The 21725-nt window shown below is 39.9% G+C and overlaps 1 protein-coding gene across 2 annotated transcripts in view; it reads left to right on the top strand.

Annotated features, from left to right (window-relative positions):
* Positions 1-15468: 15468 nt before the first annotated feature.
* The window catches only part of CDC14B (cell division cycle 14B), a 99395-nt gene continuing 93138 nt past the window's right edge, over positions 15469-21725 (top strand). For both annotated transcript variants that reach the window (XM_032635299.1, XM_032635298.1), the window contains exon 1: positions 15469-16096. In XM_032635299.1, the coding sequence (XP_032491190.1) occupies positions 15937-16096 (160 nt within the window). In that variant the 5' untranslated portion in view covers positions 15469-15936. The remainder of the gene's footprint in view (positions 16097-21725) is intronic.

Genomic DNA, 21725 nt, shown 5'->3' with positions numbered 1-21725 from the left:
TGTACACCTTTAGAACATGTAGCTCTCCTTTCAGTTCCCACCTAAAATGATAACACAGAGGTGTATTTCTTGCTTGGGATCTGTGCTGCGGTTCTGCCTTACAGGTGATGTAGACTGATAATCAAGGAAAAGATGTTTTGGAGTTCCTATTATGTGTTAGGTACTGTGGGAGACTTAAGGGATACATAAAGCAGAATTTCTGCCTTTAATCATTCAGAATGTATTTGGGGAGGGCAGGAAGAATATCAAGGTAACCAACAAAATAGAGTAGTAAAATAAATAGCCCACTGGAGGGGCAGTAAACCTCACAGTGGTTTGAAGAAGGTCCTGCAGGGAAATGCAGGAGACTGAAGTGCTTGAAGAAGGTTTGCACGTGAATTTCTAAAAGCAGCTCACAAGGACCCCAAGTGTAATTGGCCTTATTCATCATGATGAAGTATTTGATCAAAGCTCTTTTGGAAGTAAAGCTTGTTTCTAGAAAATTATTTTAAATATTATACCAATCTTCTTACAGTGCCATATTTAAAAATAGGTAGCACTCAGAATATTTTAAAGGTTTCTTTAGAAATAATTCCAGCTCTGTTAACTTTACTCTGAGAGCAGCCTGTAATCACTGACATTTCCAGACGTTGACTCCTAAGGACTTAAAATGCCATATGTTAATGTATTTACTGATTTGATGTAAATAAAAAATAGCTTCATATTTCCAAGCAACATGCCTACATCTCTTATAAACACAACATTCATCTTTCTTTCTGCCTAAACCAGCGCACTTTCCTCTCCATTTTTTAAAACTGAAAGCTCAGCATTTTTTTTTTTTTTTTTTTTTTGCGGTTCGCGGGCCTCTCACTGTTGTGGCCTCCCCCATTGCGGAGCACAGGCTCCGGACACGCAGGTTCAGCGGCCATGGCTCACGGGCCCAACTGCTCCGCGGCATGAGGGATGCTCCCGGACCGGGGCATGAACCCGTGTTCCCTGCATCGACGGGTGGACTCTCAACCACTGCGCCACCGGGGAAGCCCGAAAGCTCAGCTTTTGATGTTTTGTTGCTTGTGTCTATATTGGCAAGTATGAGGGCCTCCTGTCAATTAATTCTGTTTGCCACACAAGAGGAAAATGAAGCAAAAGAAAATTTTTTTAAAAATGTATTGGAGGGTCTTCCCTGGTAGCGTAGTGGTTAAGAATCTGCCTGCCAATGCAGGGAACACAGGTTCGATCCCTGGTCTGGGAAGATCCCACATACTGAGGAGCAACTAAGTCCGTACACCACAACTACTGAGCCCGCATGCCACAACTACTGAAGCCCTCGCACTGCAACTACTGATATCCACATGCCCAGAGCCTGTGCTCTGCAACAAGAGAAGCCACTACAATGAGAAGCCTTCACGCCACAACGAAGAGCAGCCCCCGCTCACCGCAACTAGAGAAAGCCCGCACACAACAACAAAGAACCAACGCAGCCAAAAAAAAAAAAAAAAGTATTGGATGGGCTTACCCGGTGGTCCTGTGGTTAAGACTCCATGCTTTCACTGCTGAGGGTGCGGGTTCAATCCCTGTTCAGGGAACTAAGATCCCATAAGCTGTGTGCAGTGGCCAAAAAACCCAAACAAAAAACAAAACCAAAAAAAACCCCAAACAAACAAACAAAAACCCAAAACAAGAAAAAAAAACAAAACAAAACTATACTGGAGACATTTTTCCAGGAAGACATACAGACAGGTACATGGAAAGATGGTCAACATCACTAATCATCAGGGAAATGCAAATCAAAACTACAATGAAATATCACCTCACACCTGTTAGCATGGCTAGGAGCAAAAAGACAAGAAATAATAAATGTTAGTGAGGATGTGGAGAAAAGAGAACCCTTGTGCACTGGTGGAGGGATGATACATTGGTGCACCTGCTATGGAAAACACTATGGAGGTTCCTCAAATAAATAAAAATAGAATTACCATAAGATCCAACAATTCAACTTCTGGGTATTTATCAGAAGGAAATAGAAACATTAACTTGAAAAGATATTTGCACTGCCATATTCATTGCAGCATTATTTACAGTAGCCAAGACATGGAAACAACCTAAGTGTCTGTCAATGGCTGAATGGATAATGAAGATGTGATATATATATATATATATATATATATATATATATATATATATACATACATACAATGGAATATTACTTAGCCATTAAAGAGAATGAACTCTTGACACGTGACAATATGGATGGAACTTGAAGACATTATGCTAATGAAATGTCAGACAGAAAAGATAAATACCATATGATCTCACTAATATGTGGAATCTAAAAACAAAACAAATCAAAACACACAAACAAAAAAATAAACTCACCAATAAAGAGCACAGATTGTTGGTTGCCTGAGATGGGGCTAAGGGGGTGGGCAAAATGAATGAAGGAATTAAAATGGTACAAATTCCCATTTATAAATAAATAAGTCATGGGGATATAATGTGCAGTATGGTGGTTATAGTTAATAATAACTGTATTGCATATCTGAATAGAGTTTTTCAAATATGAATCTTGAAAGTTCTCATCACAAGAAAAAAAATTGTAACTATGTACCGTAACGAACGTCAACTGGACTTATTGTGATCATTTAAAAATATATACAGATGGGCTTCCCTGGTGGCACAGTGGTTGAGATTCCGCCTGCCGATGCAGGGGACACAGGTTCGTGCCCCGGTCCGGGAAGATCCCACATGCCGCGGAGCGGCTGGGTCCGTGAGCCATGGCCGCTGAGCCTGCGCGTCCGGAGCCTGTGCTCCGCAACGGGAGCGGCCACAACAGTGAGAGGCCCGCATACCGCAAATATATATATATATATATACAGATATCAAATCATTATGTTGTACACTTGAAATTAATATAATGTTATGTCCATTATATCTCAAAAATGTATTGGAAACAATGATCCATCTATGTTTTGTAATGAAGAAAATAAAATATAGTACCAGAGACATTCTGGTAGAGAGACCTGTGACCACAAACATTTTAATCATCTTTCTCCCACTTTTTTAGGGAAAAAATGTAGCTAATTCTTAATGTTGAGATATTATTCTAATATTGACTTAGAATCTATGGATTGCAGTGTAATCTTACATATCTTTGTTAAAAATTATAGAAGTCATTCTGCTTGTAAGTTTTTTTGGGTCCTTTTGTTTTAAGATATAAAAGTAAACCACATATAGGGTATATAATAACCAATATATGCTTGCATTTACATAGACTATATATGGATACATAAAAAAATTGAAAACATTGTTTACCTATAGGAAGGCAGCCAGGTGATTTGCAGATGCCAGAGGGATGAAGACTCTTTACTGTCTATTGCTTTGCACTTTCTGAATTTTGAGCCATGTGGGTGTATTATCTATTTAATAATTAAATAGCTATTTTTATAAATAATAATCATCCAAATTGTCACTGCACTATAACCTTCTCTACATTATTTGATACTATTGGTTATAGAAGATTCAACTGCAGTACCACAAAGAATAGCAACCTCATTGCTTTATAATCCCAGTTCTCCTGTTATCTTGAACCGTATTATTTTCTATTTCCCACACACAAAGCAAATATTCTCAGTTACACTGGTAATCAGGCAAACGTAAATTAAAACAATGAGATGCCATTTTTCTACCATGTGAGAGGGGTTCTGGAGGAAGTGCTGCAAGGAGCGTAGCTCAGGGTAGGATTCTGTGGTGGTCAGAGAAGACCACACATCAGTTAATACTTGAATAGTTGTGAAAAGGAGTAAGAATTGGCCATACAGAAAAGTAGTGGCAAGGGCATCCAGGAAGAGCAAGTATATGGAGGAGCATGGCACTTTGGGGACTCTATGTGGCTGAGCACAGGAGGCAGTGACAGAGTCACAGGAGGGGATTTTCAGATGAGACCAAAGCCAGATCACAGAGGTCTCATATACTTTCTAAAAATCATTACCCAATGAAGGGAACTGGGCTTTCCTGAAAGAATGGATGATTCTAGGACCAGGACTCAGAAAGGACAACTTACACATGTTCTTGTGCCAGAACATAACAAAGCACTAAAAAATTGATGAGGACGTGTCAAAAAGACACAGAAGCTAGTATGAAGAGCCACCCACTAGTCAAATCTGGGACAATTTGAGCATCAAAATATACAATGTGAGGGATTATAACCCATTGTAGAAAACAAGTGATAATCCATAATCCATCCATCCGTCCACCTACATGTATACATACATACATTCATACATACATAAAAGGGAGAGAAAAGAAAGCTCTTTTTTCTATTGAATATGAATTTTTAAAAAAATTATTGAAATATAGTTGATTTACAATGTGTTAATTTTTGCTGTACAGCAAAGTGCCTCAGTTATATATATATAACTTTTTATTTTTCATATTCTTTTCCATTCTGGTTTATCACAGGATATTGAATATAGTTTCCTGTGTTGTATTTGTTGTTTATCCATCCTATATATACTATGCATCTACTAATCCCAGCACCCAAGCCTTCCCTCCCCCACCTCTCCCTTGGCAACCACAAGTCTGTTCTCTATGTCTGTCTTTCTGTTTCATAGATATGTTCATTTGTGTCGCATTTTAAATTCCACATATAAGTGATATCATACGGTATTTGTCTTTCTCTTTCTGATTTACTTCACTTAGTATGATAATCTCTAGGTCCATCCATGTTGCTGCAAATGGCATTATTTCATTCTTTTTTGTGGCTGAGTAATATTCCATTGTATATGTATACCTCATCTTCCTTATCCATTCATCTGTTGATGGACATTTAGGCTGTTTCCATATATTGACTATTGTAAATAGTGCTGCAATAAACATTGGGGTGTGGGACTTCCCTGGCAGTCCAGTGGTTAAGACTCTGCGCTCCAACTGCAGGGAGCATGGGTTTGATCTCTGGTCAGGGAAATAGGATCTCGCATGCCTCACGGTGTGGCCAAAAAACAAACAAACAAAAAACATTGGGGTGCATGTATCTTTTCGAATTATAGTTTTGTCTGGGTATATGCCCAGGAGTAGGATTGCTGAATTATATGGCAACTCAGTTTTTAGTTTTTTGAGGAACCTCCATACTGATTTCCATAATGGCTGTACCAATTTCATTCCCACCAAAAGTGTAGGAGGGATCCCTTTTCTCCACACCTTCTCCAACATTTATTATTTGTAGACTTTAAAAAAAAAATTATTTTGGCCGCACCCCACAGCATGTGGGATCTTAGTTCCCAACCAGGGATCGAACCATTTCCCCTGCAGTGGGAGCACAGACTCTTAACCACTGGACCACCAGGGAAATCCCGTATTATTTGTAGACTTTTTAATGATGGCCATTCTGACTGGTGTGAGGTGGTACCTCATTGTAGCTTTGATTTACATTTCTCTAATAATTAGTGACAATGAGCATCTTTTCATGTGCCTATTGGCCATCTGTATGTCTTCTTTGGAGAAATGTCTATTTAGGTCTAGGATGCCAACTAATGAATGTAGAAGACAATTAGAAAATCACCAGTCTGCATTGTATAGTATAATACAGAATAGTAACAACTCATTTGGAATCATCAATGTGTACTGAATCACTGGGTGAAAGTTTGTGGTCTTAAAGTATCTCCCCACAAATTGTTTATTAGATACAAAGGGAAAAATTACACCTCTACAGTGGAAAATCTGACAGACAACACCTTAATGAATCAAAGTTCATGAATTACCCGGAATGGGGGAAATTGACATCCTGGAGTCCTAATCTGATACATCAAGGATACACCATCACAGCAGAGAACTCCTGCAAAAAATGTACATCCTGAGGCTAATCTTTAGGAAAAGCATTTCTTCCTGGGTCAGGGGAAAAAGTGCTATAAAGGACAGTATTAGGACAACTGGTGAATTTTGAAGATGGACTAAATATTCGATAACATTGTAAGGATGTTAAGTTTTCTGAATTTGACAATGACATTATGGTTATGTAAGAAAATGTCCCTGTTCTTAGGAAATACAGTCATGATGTCTGTAACTTACTCTTGGATGGTTCAGATACTAAAGTTTTCCCCCTAAATTAAATTTTCCATAGGTTTGAAACTTTTAAAACTAAAAATCCCAAATCCTTATGCTGTACACCTTAAACTTATACAGTGTTGTATGTCAATTATATCTTAATAAAACTTGAAGAAAAAAAAGATAGAAAATAAAGATCACTCTCATAGAAATGTATAGGATGGTCCAGAAAATAAACTCAAGAAGACTTTCCCTACATGGGGCAGGGAGCTATTAAACATTTTAATTGATAATATGATGCTATTAGATTCGCCGTTTTGAAATTTTACTAGGGGAGCAGAGGGGAACATAGTCCAGAGCAAGTCTGATCCCCAAACTCATCACTTGGATTCTCTAAATACATTTTAGTGTTATTTTGGCAGCTAGATTTAAGTCAGAAGCATAGGTTTTAAATGTAATTTTTAGTAGTGCACAAACTAAAAGAATTAATACATTAAATGTGAAAACATAATTGCTTTTCTTTCAATAAATATTGTTAAATGAATATCCACTTTTACATACAATTTCTAGAAACTGATTGCCTATATTATGGATCGTTTCAGGCTTCTGTTTTTTTCTTTTGCATAGTCTCTACGTTTGGATAAAATAATTCACTGCTCACTTGAATCTGTATTTAAAAATGAAAAGAGGAAATTAATGAAGAATCCAACTTAATCTGCCCATTTGTGCTCTTGTATCATTGAAGAAGAAAAAAAGTCATGAATAGTGAAAACCTCTCACCATGTAAGAATTTAAAAGTATAGATCTGTGCATTTTACTCTTGCCTGCTTTCCCTACTCCTATAGGAAATAGTGGGTGCAAGTGGAGAACCAAGACTGGGCTAGGATTTCCTCATAGATGGGAAAATTTATAACAAAAAGACAGAAAAATCACCCAATGTATTGAAATTGGTAGCTAGTTTTCTCTGAAAACCTTTGCAAGGAATTTCCTTCCTAGCCACAACAGGAGATAAAGAATAAATTGCTCTTACACTTCTACAATTAGAGAAGTGACTTGAAATTGATGCCTTTAATCTACTTCTTTGTGGATGGGGCAGAGTCAGACAAGGATGTCTTTCTTGTCCTGCAACAATTGGAAAGAATAATGTGTGTAGTAAAGTGAAGGAGGCTATTAGCTACTTTAGATTACCTGGTTATCTCTCCTGATTACTAATCTCGCAAGCTCTATCCTACCACCACCAAGCCCCAGTGGGAGGAGACCTGGTGGACTTGGCCCAGCAGCTGGGGCCAAAGGCAGGGACAACTTGGGTCTGCAGCAAATTTTGCAGAGTCCAAGAGAAAACAGTCAAGTCCTGTATGAAGAAAAAGACTGAGACTCCAGCCAGCAGAGACCATCCAATTCAGTCAGGGTGAGAGAGCAGGAGGAAAGTTTCAGAAGCTAAGGTATGGCACCAAGGGGTGTCAGAGACGATGGAGAGCAGTAAGCAGGGGCAATGGAGGAGTGGGGGAATGGATTGGAATGGTAAGGGGGATTGTCAGGATAAAGGCCTGACACAGGGAACCATGCTCACCTTTGCATGGATGGTATTTTTAAAAGGTCCGTGATTCTGTATCTTGTTTTGGGTGGTGGTTACACAGGTATATATAATTTTAAAACTCATTGAGCTAATACCTAAAATCTTTGCTTTTATTGTACGTTAATTATACCTTGATTTTTTAAAAGCCTGTTGGAAGTAAATACAGCAGGAAACTTCTGTAGCTGAAATCACAGTTTTACCAACTGTACCCCCAGAGTTTACTCTGAACATAGGTTAATAAATCCTCACAAGGCCTCCTTTACACTTACAAAAATGAGATGATGAGAGACTGCACTGCCCAGAAATCGGGCTAAAATAAAGAAGAGTTTAATTTCAAAGTTGTGTTCGGCCTTGGTGTAAATAAAAGTGTCCCAGATGTAGTAGATTCTCTTTTTTGGTCAGAATGTAATAGGTGTAATTTCTTTTGCTCCAGTAGACCTCTGGGTCTTGTGAGAAGCCAGGAGAAGGAACTGAAATTAGTCTGGACAATAATTTAAAACACTGTCTCCCTGGTGAACAAAAGAAGCTGAGAAATATATGTTTAATGAAATAAAAACTTTGTATATCTTAGTATGGATATAGGCTGTACCTTGTAGAAACAATCGTAGGATACAAGAACAATACGTAAAATCAATAAGCTTCCCTGTCCACCAGCAATGACCAAGTAGAAACTGTATGAGAGAAAAAAAGAGGCCCTTTCACAATTGCAGCAAAATCATGCAATGCCTCATAATAAACCTATGATGATTTACTTACTGAAGGGCATAAGAGGACTTAAATAAATTGGAAGCTATACCTTTTGCATTAATTAAACAAATTTGATATTTTGTGAAATTTCTATTAAAGAAATTCAATACTGTAAATATATCAATTTCCCTCAAATTAGTCTAGCAATTGAACGCTACCCCAGGAAAAATCTAAGTAAGAATTTAAAAATATCTAAGACTATAGAGAAAAATTGGCTTTGATTATGAAAATTCCAAACACAGAAAAAAGTAGAAAGACAACGAAAAAACAAGTAACCATTACCTGGACTCAACAATTCTTACTGCTTTGCCATAGTTGCTGCATTAGACAGATGGACAGGCAGACAGAAAGTGATATAGGGTACACATTTACTGAACCATTTAAAAGGGTTACACTCTTAACACTTTATCCATAAATTCTTCAGTATGCATCTTACTGGATGTATTAGATGGTTTGGGTGCTATAACGAATACCACAGACTGGGTGGTTTAAACAATAGACATTTATTTCTCATATTTCCCGAAGCTTGGAAGTCTAAGATCAAGGTGAGGCAGGAGATAGATGGGCTTCAGGCTGAGAAGCTGGAATCTGTCCCCTGTGGACAGATACTCAAGAAAAAGATAATGGCAGGAGCAAGGAGAAGCTGAGCCTCACTTGGATAAAAGATAAAAAAAACACATATTTCTCATTCTTGAGGTCAAGGAGACCTCCCTGACTAAACATGCGCAGAAAAGGCTCCTGGGCGGGGGGGGGGGGGGGGGGGGGGGGGGGGGTCAAGGGGTGGGGGTGGGGCATCACCACATAATAGGTGGTGTCAGCCTCCTCATAGGCTTCTGTACTGTAATCCATCTTGGCAAAAAGATATGCATGCATGTTCAGGCAGGGGCCTAGGACAGGTCCCTGTGGAAAAGAAATGAGATAATTGGCCAAAGGTAAACAAAGACCTGGAAGAACTGCCCTATATAAGTGATGTGAATCACCTCTCTGGTGCACTCCTCCTCATTAGGGAGGACTCCCACACCCCTTCTCTCAGGGTGTCTATATCTGCCTTGCTTCTGTCTAAAACAAACTGTTTCTCTGTGTGCTCTCCCACTTGTTGTGCTGTGTCTCTAATAATAAATTTTGAACCTGTTTTTACAGTTTTTGCCTCCTTGAGAAATTCATTTTTCAACAGGGGCAAGAGCCAGGCCAACGTTGTTTCTAGCCTCTAGCGCCGGGTGGGCTGGTGGCTAGGATTCCTGGTTCTCACCCAGGCTACCCAGGTTCAATTCCTGGGCAGGGAACTAAGATCTTGCTTCAAGCCACTGCTCACTGCTACCTCCTCAAGATCAAAGGTGCTGGTGGATTCGATTGCTGGTGATGACTCTCTTCCTGGTTTGCAGACAGCCACCTTCTAGATGTGTCCTCACTTTCTTCCTCTTCTTATAAGGGTGCTAATCACAACATGAGGGCCACACCCTCTTGACCTCCTCTAAACGTAATTACCTCCCAAAGGCCCCATCTCCTAACACCATCACACTGGGGGTTAGGACTTCAAAATATGAATTTTGAGGAGACACAATTCAGTCCATACCACCAGAATAAGACCATTCTCCTACATGACCATATTATTATTATCATACCCCAAACATACAACATTTTCCTAATATCACCTAGTGCCCAATCCATATACAGATGTCTCCAGTTGTCCTAAACATGACATTTACAGCTGGAGAGTATATGCATTGCATTTGGTTTTTATGCTTCTTAAGGCTCTTTTCATTTACCACAGATCCCCTCACTCAGTAGACTCCAGTTTTTTTCCCCCAACATTTGCTTGTTGAAGAAACAGTTTGTAGAAAGTCCCACATTCAGGATTTGTTAGATTGTTTCCTTATAAGTCATTTAACTTGTTCCTCTACCCCCTATATTTCCTGTAAACTGAAATTAGATCTCAAAACTTGATTAGATTCAGGGTAAACATTTTTGGCTCTAATACTTTATTGGTGATGCTGTGTTCATCAAGAGGCACATCATCTCTCTTTGGCTCAGTCTTAGAGAGGCAACATTTAATATTTGGTTTAAAGTGGTGATAGTTTTATAAAAATATTTTTGGAAAAGAAAAACTGTAAGGAGGAACTAATCCCATTGGACACCAAACCATTCTATAAAGCTACAGTAATCTAAATAGTGTGCATAGACACAGAAATAGACAAAAAAGATCAATAAAAAAGAACAGAGATTAGAATCAGGCCACAGTATATATGAAAACTATACATACAAAAGGGTAGCATTTCAAATCACTGGAGAAAAGATGGACTATATCATAAGAAATGTTGGGGAAAAAAATAGATGCCTACTTTATCCTACATCCTCCAAATAAAATCCAGGTGGATTAAAGACCTAAATATAATAACATCTCTAAAAAAATAGAAGAAAATAAAGAATGCTTTTAAAATATTGGGATGGGACAAACAAGATACAACATCTAGAAGCCTTAAAAAGATTGGTAAAATTGATTTGACATTAAAACACAAAACTTTTGTAGAAACATGAAGAGAGTAATATGACAAAGAATAGACAGACAGGTAATATCAACCAAGATTGAAGGGATGATACCCATAATATATAAATATTCCCACCAATTTAAAAGAAAGTGAAAACAAATAGAGAAACGAGCAAAGGACATAAATAAGAAATTCTTAGAAAATATACTGTAAACATCTAATAAGCACTTTATAATATGCTTAGCTTCACTAGCAATCAGGGAAATGCAATGAAAATAACCGATATCATTTTTATCCTCAAACTTAAAAATATTAATTATATCCAGTGATTCAGGGTGCGGGTGTGGGGAAACACCCAAAATATTGTTGGTATCTATTAACTTCTAAAAGTGAATACCTTTTGATTCAGCAATTCCGTCTCCTGTGGATATACATACGTTAGGATATTCATCGTAGGACTGTTTGTAATAGCACCCCCCACAACACAACCTAAGTGTCTATCTATAGGAATATAAATATGGAAAACACAGGGAAGCCTATGCAGCCATCAGAGTGGATGAAATTGTCCATAAGGACTGACATAATTTTCAAGACGCAGTATTAAGTGAAAAAAATAAGTTCACAGAAAAATATGCACAGTATAAACCAATTTATTTTTACAAATCTTTTAAATCTAAATATAGACTGTTAAAGGTGGTTATGTAGGAAGGTAGGATTGAGGTGTGAAGGAGAACTTTCATATATATATGTACATATATACATACATATATATATATTTCTGCTTTTCATTTAAATTTAAAAAAATACAACCACATGTTCATGCATTATTTGGTCATATGCTATAAAATCAAGGAGAAAGAAAAACTCCTTACTAAAAAATCTTTGAGGTAAAAAGCCACTATCACAAAATAAGACCTAGATTTAAGAAGCTAATATTGATCATGTATGTTCATTCAGTCTTGGTAGAAGTGTTTAGTCAAGGGGCGCATGAATGTGCTGATTTACATGTATCATTTTCCATTTTTTCCAAATTACTAAATTCTACTCTACTGACATACTGAATATCTGACAGTATGTCAAAGGCATGTCAGCATGTTTCGAAAGGTAATGTGAGAGAAAGAGTTTGGTACTGCTCACTCAGCCCCCTAGGGACAGGGCTCTTTGGCTTTGCGGTGAAAGCATCCTCAGTCATACTTGATCACAAGACTCAAAATAACCAGAATTCTCCTCATTTTCTACCCCACCTCCACCCCAGCATTCCATTATTCCATTATTATTACTATTATTATTATTTGGTGGGAAGAAGCGTACATGACCAAAAAATCCAAATTACCATCAGGAATATTGTTTTAAAAATCCACAATGTTAGGGTCTGATCTGAGGTCCAAAAAATGAATCAAAATTTACAATATTTACACAACTATAGAGGTTATTCCATTTCAGAAACCTACCTACAAGGAAAGATCCCTTCAAACTCCGTTCTCAACCTGTGATGCACGGTGCTGGCCCCAAGAAAGAGCCATGGGTTTTCAAACCAAACTCACAGCAGAAGGTGGGTGGGATGACTGCTTTGACCTGTCAAATGAGGGATTTCTCACCAATAAAATAAGAACAATACCATCAAACAGGGCATTTGTGTGAAGCCCTTAGCACTGTGGCCAGCATGTGGTGGTAGCTATATATATATATATATATATATATATATATATATATATATATATATTTATTTATTTATTTTCTTCCTTTTTTGCAGTTCTAAGAGATTTTCAGTCTCAGGGTCGGGAACATAGGGGATTTCAGATTAACACTGAGATTACCAGAATAGCCAATGAAATAAAACCAACTGTTCTTAAATATGCTAGTGAAGATTTTAGTGTGTTTTCCCATATGCCTGCTACCTAAACCCTCTAGTTTTTATGGAAATTTGACTTTAAACAAATTATCTTCATATAATTAAAGCTGTAATTCACTGATTCTGATATTTATATTATCATTTGAAACTTTAGCATCATATATATACCCACCAGTTTTTACTAATTTTAGGGCAAGATTTAAATTCTTCAGAATACGAGTTACCTAAAATGTATAAGAAAATGTTCCATAATTGTTTTCCTTTCAGGGTCAATTTACCTAGTAGAAAGGACTATTTTAGAGAACTCCTCCCTTCCCTTTTTATTTAGCTTTTCACTGTGTTGCCCATGATGTTGAGGAAACAACCAAAAGACGATCAGAATCCTGGAGAGTGTCTGGATTCTGGCCCCAGGGCTGCCAATGCCACTTAGGTGGGTCCCCATGTCCTGACTGTAAAAGAACAGCCTTGCGCCAAATATTGTCTAAGGTGCTTTCAAGCTCTAAAATTCTATGATCAATGGTCAGTCTGAACAACAAACTAGCCAACCAACCAAGCAAACTAAACTATATTTCCTGTGGCCAAATTCTCAGAGCCCAGGAGCCCAGAGGTCAGCTTATTGAATAGTGGGAAGAGTCAATTTGTTCAAAAGACATGCTACACACAAAACAAGTATGAGTAAGAAATAGCACTTTTCTGCCACTATCTAAACATGACCTAAAAACAAAATATAAATAAGGTTTTAAACTTCAATATGTATACTTAGCATATGGACTATCTATTCCCCAAAATGGAAGATATTTCTGCATAATTTCAAAGTGTAATCATATAACTTCTCTCCTAATGATGTTATACTAACAAAACCATAAAATTTTAATGTTTTTAAAATGTGAAAATACTTAACGGTGTAGTTATCTGTATTTATAACACTTTTTCTTTTATTTAAATCATATACATTTCATTAGAATTTCTAGCCCAAACATTGTATTTGAAGGTGAGAGAAAACAAACTGATATAGGTGAACTTCTTGGCACTTTAGTCTTACTCTGACATTTAGATAAGTCACTCTCAAACAAATACAATGTCAAAGTGTACTTGAATTTCTTTAATCTAAGGAGCCAAGTGGACAACACCCAAGTATTACCTATTCAAAACAAGACCTACTCAGTGTTAACTAGATTTATTTTGATCATTTTGCAGTATATACAGATATCAAATCACTATGTTGTACAACTGAAACTAATATAATGTTATATGTCAATTATACCTCAACACAACAAAACAAAAACCAAGACCTACTCTTGTAAAATGCCAGATAGTCTGGGAAATGGCAGCCTTTCTACCGCTGAGCCTCTAGGCCAGTGTGAAAGGCCTCCTCTTCTCAGAATGGAGGACCTGGGATGGGTAGGTTTCTGCTTACCTAGACTCATTTGCACAGCACTTCACAGTCTCCCAAGTCTCTTGCTTCTTTGCTGCCCTTACAGACAACACATAGGCCTTTTTTTTTTTTTTCCCATTTTTAATTTAAGGCCTTCACTGACTGATTTCCTTATGGGAAATGGGAAGAATGAACATGATTACTAAATTTCTGGTCTAAGTGTCAGATCTCTAGCTCCAGACTGTTCAAATGCCACTGTCATGCAGAGCCCTCTTTCCCCCAGCCCCCATTCCTCCTTAATTGGTAGTGTTAAGGTAAAGGCCTTCAACAATAGAAGTCAAACAGCCTCTCTCCCCCTCCAGGTGCTCCATTGAAATGTGCATTTCTGAGAGGTTTCCTGGGTGACTGACTCAAATTCATCTTTTTCTTCTAGAGGTTGGCAGTAACTGCGGAACTGCAGGGTAAAACGTTAAAATACTGGTGAAAAATTAGGAAGAGCTTGCAAGATGTAGAATTTTGGGGTATGAGATCTAAATACTGCCCTCCAGTCTTAACACCCTTTTCTATGCCACCATGGAAATTCATTTAAAAGCTTTCCAAAATGACAGTTTTGGTGAAGTTCTAGAAAGATCAGGCATTATTTTAACCCAGTAGAAAAAAAAAAAAGAAATATGATTATACAGTTTGCAAGATAAAAGTTAAAGGATTAAATTCGCCACTTGCTTCAATATTTCAATAATTGGACCTGTCAATACCTTAGGTAAGAAAAACATAGCAACTGGTGTATAAAACTACTGAGTCAATTCGGGCACAGGATTCCGAGATGAAGAACTTCGAGGTGCAAACCTTTACAGTATATCGTGTTTCCATGGTAGTTTTATTGACTCCTTAAGAAGCTTTGCTTGGTCTATTTGAATCCTGGGCATAGGTCAATAAAAAGACCGTAGCTGATTTAGATAGTTCCTAAGTTCTGACATCAACTCTACCTTAAGTCTATATAACAGCAGACAATTTAAGAAGTCCATATTCTTCCAAGCCAGCAGCCATGGCAAGAGTCCCTTTCACTTGGCGCTATTACTGGGAAAACCAAGAAATACTTAAAAAAATATACAGGCCAAAGAACTGGAGTTAAGTTACCAGGGTGGGGCTGTGTAAAGCTTTGGTGACTCACTAAATGAAGTTGTGAACTGGGGTCTTGGCACTAGGGGAACACAGAAGAAACAGAAAAGTTGGGGGTCTTGCGTAGGGTGGCGAGCACACTTTTATCTTTGATTGGCGGAATCACTCAGACTTTTCTTTATGGCGTCACCGGCTACCTGCCTGTAGAAAAGCTCCGTCTCTGTGACGTCACGCCTCACTGACCAATGAAAGGCCTCAGTCTGCGGGCCCCGAGGAGGGTTGTGGGCCCCTTTTTGTGAATGAAGCTTTACGGACCAACCCTCCTGGAGTCCCTGGGAGCCGCGGCCCGCTGTGCTCGGGCGCCTCGGCGGCAGCGTCCGCGGCTGCGGTGGGCGCGCACGGTTACTCCGGACAGCCCCAGGCGCCGGCGGCAGCACCGTCGCCTCTGCCGCGCCAGCTGGCTGCAGGCACCTGGGGGCGGGCTGGGGGTCGCCGGCAGCGGCAGGAGGCGCTGTAGCGAGGGCTGTGGCGCGGGTCCCGCGGCGGCCGCAGGAGGGAGCGGGACAGCCGCGGTGGGCCAGGCCCCTCCTCCGGCTCCTGCGCGGCCACCTCCCGCCGGGCTCCGCCGGCGCCTGCAGTCGGCGCAGCGCCGCTCCGCGCCCGCAGCCCTGAGCGCCCGCGCGCGGGGCCAGCGGGGGCTTCGGCGGGCTAGCGGGCGCGCGAGGCCATGGTCGTGGTCCCTTGACGGGCCGCGGCCGCCTCCATGAAGCGGAAGAGCGAGCGGCGGCCGAGCTGGGCCGCCGCGCCCCCCTGCTCGCGGCGGTGCTCGTCGTCCTCGCCGGGAGTGAAGAAGAGCCGCAGCTCCACGTCGCAGGAACTGCACCACCTGGACCAGCAGGACGACCTGTACCTGGACATCACCGGTGAGCCGGCGAGCGATCGCATGGCGGGGCACCCCGGACACGCGGCACCCGGCGCGGGGGTCCTAGCCCACCCACCCGGGGCAGTAGAGGCGCCTCCCCGGGCCAGACTGACACGCCTCCACCCCCACCCCCATAAAAGCCAGAGCCGGCCACACCCCCTTCAGGATCCGGGCCCTGGGAGCGCCCCCCTACCCCGAGTTTTCTTCTGCGTTTGTTGCAAGCTGTAACTTTATCCGTTTTGCACCCTCCTACCCCAGCAAGATGGCCCCAGGGGTCACCTTTCTAAATTGCGGGCGTCTGCTCGGCGCCTCGGGATTTTCCTAAATTCGAGTTGATACCGCCTCCCGGGTTGCAAGCTCGGTTGGCCCTTAAGGAGTATGAACCTCCGAATCACTCCAAAGGATTCCCCGAGCGCGCTGAACACGCCGGCGCGGGAGCTGCAGTGTTTATTTGGCGTTTGCCAAACCTCCGCTGCTCTGTGGGAAATGGAGTCCCTCCCGCCTGGGGCGGCGTTCCCCGGCCCGGCGCGGAAGCCAGATCCTTGCCCTGGTCCTCATTGCACTCGGCCCCTCCCCAGCGCGCGTATGAGCACGCCCCAGACCTCCTAGGGATAATTCCCCTGCCTTGCTTCTGGAATGGCACTTAGATGGCATTTGAACCGGTCAGCTTGATGAATGTCCAGAGTTGTCACTTTTGAGAAATCACAGGTAGCTGTTTGATAACTGCTTTATTACTAGTGCCTATTCTACAATTCTTGAAGACTTTATAAATCCAATTTGGGAGCCGTTGGGTTTGCCAGGATTGACACTGCAGCGTGTGAAGGCATTAAATGAGATGATGTTTGTGGAAACGCTTTGTCTACAATTGTGAGGGATTTTTCAGTCTGTTTTCTGTGGCGCAGAGTGTGTAAACCTCGGTGTGTTGGATTTTTATAAACTGCTTCCCGCCCATTGATAAACCAGGTAAGCTGGAGTGGTCAGAACATTAATTAAGAAGATGCTCAAACACAGAAATTTAGTAGAAATTATTTTCTAGGTCGATGGATAGTTGTTTTGGAACTAAGGTCCGTTTCACAGAAAGTTGAGAGTAGAGCGGAAGGTATCTCGGCGTTGAGTGGATGGACCTTGGCGACAGAGGAGGTAGGCAGGAAGGGGTTGCCTTAAGTACCTGTCTCCAGCTGGCACCAGCCCAGGTCCACCGTAGCGCCTGGCGCTTTAGGAGGTGAAGGCCACTTGCTGAGGCTGAGACCAGATCCCACCACATTGTGTGCTCCCGGGGAGATGGCCCCGCAGAGGAGGGCCGCGGGTGCAGGACCCACACAGGCCTTATGCCTTGTTATGTATACCTCTTCGAAGGACATTGTTGAATAGCATTTAATTTGGGGGCAAGTAACACACTTACTTGGTACAGAATTCTTAATTACAAAGGTAAAGAGGAGTATTATACGTAGTGAAAAGTTGGTCTCAGCCACCGGGTGTTTTTCCCCAGAGGCAACTTATGTTCCTAGTTTCTTGTGAATCCTTACAGAAATAGACTGCATGGTTACACGTATACATTCTCTACCGTACATAAGCACGGCAGCATACAATGCGTTGTTTTGCACATTGTTTTCACAGTATTTCTTAGCAGAAAGATTGTTCTGTATTAGTACATGCAGAACTGCCTCATTTGGTTTTAATTACTGCTTCTGCCAAAATAGATATGGTTTAAAAGTATAAAACCATAAAATGGTGTACGTGGATTTAAATGTATATGTTTTATGACTTGTTTATATATATGTGTATGTTTTATGACTCGTTTAGATAGTTCCCTATTGGAGACACTTGTCTCCAATCAAAAAGGAAGAGTCTGACAACAAAGTCATTGGGGTAAATCTTGCTTCTTTATGGAAAAAAAGATGCAATGTGGCTGGCTTTCCTGAGGTAGTTAGTGATCAATGAATTAATTTCAGAAAACATCACCAAGCAGAATATTGAGGAAATAGTTGGTGCACTATATAAAATCATAATACTCTTATTTAGATGACAAGCCTAGATAATGGAAGGGTCCGATCTCAGTGTAAGATCACTCCAGGGGAGTTAAGGAAATCAACTTCCCCTACGATTTCTCCAGATGTCCCTTAGTGACAGTCTTGTATTCCTGGGAATAATAATACTTAATCAGTTTGATTGGTGTGATATACAAGACAAAGTAACTTTGGATGCAAGGTGGGGATTTCTTTTTACTGGGCTTGTAGGAAACGCTTGAGGCCTCATCCTCAGCAAATGGCAACCTGGTAGCATCCTTCCCAACTTGTTTTTCCCTCAGTTATTGTTTTCTAAAAGCAGTGCATGCACATTTTTAATGTCAAACATTACTAAAGGAGATATATAAATATAGTTAGTCCCCCTCGCCTGGTAATATTTTCTTTCCCTTCAGTTTTCTACTCATATTCAAGTTTCTACAAATTGTACTATACCAGTAAGAGTGGTCCTCTTTTTAATGGCTGCATGTTGTTGCATTGTATGGCTGAATTGTGATTTATTTAATGCTAATAAATAAATGGTTATTTGGGGGTTTTCCAATCCCTACTGCAAATGGCTGCAGTAGCATCAGTGTACATGTCTACCTACATGTGTAACTGTGTAAACTTGAAGTTAAGAGGCCAGGCCAAAGTATATATAGGTTTATCCATTTGTGAGTGGACTTTTGGGGCAATTATCAATAATGCTGCTATGAACGTTCACATACAAGTTTTTGGGTATATACCAAGGAGTAGAATTCCTTTGGGTATATACCTAGGAGTAGAACTGCTAGATCACATGGTAACTGCCAGGCTTTTTTCCAAAGCAGCTGTACCACCAGCATTCTCACTAGCAATGTATGGATTATTCCACATTCTCACCAACACTTGTTATAGGATTGTGAAGTTTCTTTCCCAGTGGGGTTGGTTTGTAAACATTATTACTTCTGCCCACTCTGCCTTTAAATACATTACTTTTTTTTTTTTAAACTTTGGTCCCTTCACATTTTTATTGCAGTCTATATCTATAGGTTGAATTCCCATAGATCCCAGGGTATTTCATGTGTGTACATTTAACATAGGAGGCCTAATTCCTATTTTTCTTCCTCTCTCTTTTGTTATGTGGTCATTATTTATTGTCTATCCTGCCACCCCGATATACTGGACACTACTCTTACTAGGAGCAGACTGACCCAGGTTTTATTCCTAAGCAGACCCCATCAACCTCTCATTGACCATTCATTCAGTTCTTGCCATATGCAATGATATGGAATTTTACCTGTATTCCTGGTGCAGTTCCAGTGCACCATGTGAAAGAAAGGTTATAAATACAGTATAAACTGTGTATGTTAATGCTAAAGAGACAACTGAGTAAAGATAAGATCCTAACGAGTTATCAGTCAGGAAGCAGGGGGAAGAAGGGAAGCGAGGAGGGCTTTCAGTTGGATTTGGAACTAGGTATCTAGATGAGAGAAATACCAAGGGAAAAAATGTTGGACACAGTCAGGTTTTGTTGTTGTTGTTTGTCTGGTTTTGGGTATTTTTTTTTGGCCATGCGGCTTGCGGGATCTTAGTTCCCCAACCTGGGCCCTTGGCAATGAAAGAGCGGAGTCGTAACCACTGGACCACCAGGAAATTCCCCACAGTCAGGTTTTTGATTTTCCTAGGAACCTCCTTGTGGCCAGAAGTCTGAATCTTTTTGATCTCTATACATTCCTGTCCCTTAAATAGGGCCCTCTGTAAATGACATTGCACATTTTCCTTTCCTCTTTATTAATATAGAAAAAAAATTAAAGATTATAACATTACTGCATAATCTGTTTTTGATAATTTATAGGATTTAATAGTTGGTATAGAAGTTCAATTTATTTTACTTTTTTTAAAAAATTTCTGACTAGTAACAAAAATTGTCAATAACTGTTGACTTAAAAAATATTCTTGGTGGTTTGTCTTAAATAGAAAAATACTTTTTTTCAGTGTCTGCCATTATGTTCTACCTTTTAAAGAGTGTCTATATTATAACAGTAACTAATTTTATTGGAGAAGCTCTAATTGAGGTCAGGATTGTTACTTAAAAGCATTGATTAATGGTGTATTGGATACTCATCAAATAAAATGAAACAGATACAGCACTACCCCTCCCCCCTTCTTTTTAGGATTTTAAAAATCACGCTAGACATCATTAGACAGGGGAAATTTATTCATTAATTGAAGTATTTTTTGAATGCTTACTATGTAAAATAGTCATGCGTATTCATTGTTTGCAGGGATAGAAATATATTTTTCTTGATAGAAAAGGAATGCTGTTAACCTGGGGCACTGATTCAAGGAGGAAATAAATTAATTTTTCTTCAACGGTTTCATGTAGTAGATTGAGCTTCAGTAACTGAAACTCATCAAAGTCTGTAGTGTTCATTTTTCTTCTTACTTATGACTTATGTCTATACTTACTCTCTGCGTAATGTGAATTTACTTTCTTGATTTATGTGCTCGCTTAATTCTTCAACATCTTTACTTCTGATGGCATTATGTTAGTCATCTGCTTTGAGTCTCATTCCTTAGGCACCAATAAAAAGGCAAAAACTTAACACAGTTTCAGTGTTGCTGCCACATAAAGAGTGTTTGGGCATAAAGATGAGGGGGAGGTGGAATAACTGGGTTACACAGATAGTTTTTTTTTTTTTTTTTAATATTTCTTTATTTATTTGGCTGCACTGGGCTTAGTTGCGGCATGTGGGATCCTCATTGAGGCATGCGGGATCTAGTTGCCCAACCAGGGATTGAACCTGGGCCCCCTGCATTGGGACTGCGAAGTCTTAACCACTGGAGCACCAGGGAAGTCCCACAGAGATGGTATTAATGCCAGGAGTTGACAGCACAAATTGATTGCGCTGTGCCTTAGAATGGGAATGAATTTCTCCAAATTTTGTTGGGGTTGGGGAGAGCTGGAATGAAACCACTTTGTGGATTTTTAGGATGGAAAGAAGGCACTGGCACATACCAATGACATTTCTTGGAAATTTCTGAGATAGTCTCCTGGGAACTCTGAATTGATGGACCTGGTATTTTTGGAAAGACTTTTAAGAAATCCCCTAGGAATTTCACAGTTGTCCATTTTTCCCTGTGAAGAAGCCAAGACCAGAGATAAGTAATTTTACAAATTTGTAAAATAAGTTTACAAATTTGCAAACTGCAAATTAATGCAGTTTCTTTTTGGGAAAGTCATGATCACCTGCCTTTTATTCTTTCTGACAGATAAAGCTGCTTCACAGTTATATATAAATGGTTTCTTGAACATCTACTAGTTAGTCCTTTGCTACTTTGGCTAGTAGATGATGTCATAGTAGATGCTCCGTAAGTAGTATCTATGAAGTTGAATTTAGAGAGATGAATAATTATCTAGTGAATTTGGAAAAATGAGCAAACTAACTACACAATTCAGGTCTTTCAGAGCTCATGCTATTTTCCAAGTTGGCCATCATTACACCCCTGATCTTCCAGATATTTCATTCCTTCAGCAAACATGTAATGAATATCTATTCTGCCAGCCTTTTTTTTTTCCTCCTTCAAGTGCATAAAATAGACCACTGCTGGGAGATAGTCCCTGCTCTCATAGAGGTTATGTTC

This window comes from Phocoena sinus, chromosome 6, assembly GCF_008692025.1.
Source record: "Phocoena sinus isolate mPhoSin1 chromosome 6, mPhoSin1.pri, whole genome shotgun sequence".
NCBI lineage: Eukaryota > Metazoa > Chordata > Mammalia > Artiodactyla > Phocoenidae > Phocoena > Phocoena sinus.
The sequence above is the reverse complement of the archived record's forward strand: the minus strand, read 5'-3'. Positions and strand labels throughout refer to the sequence as shown.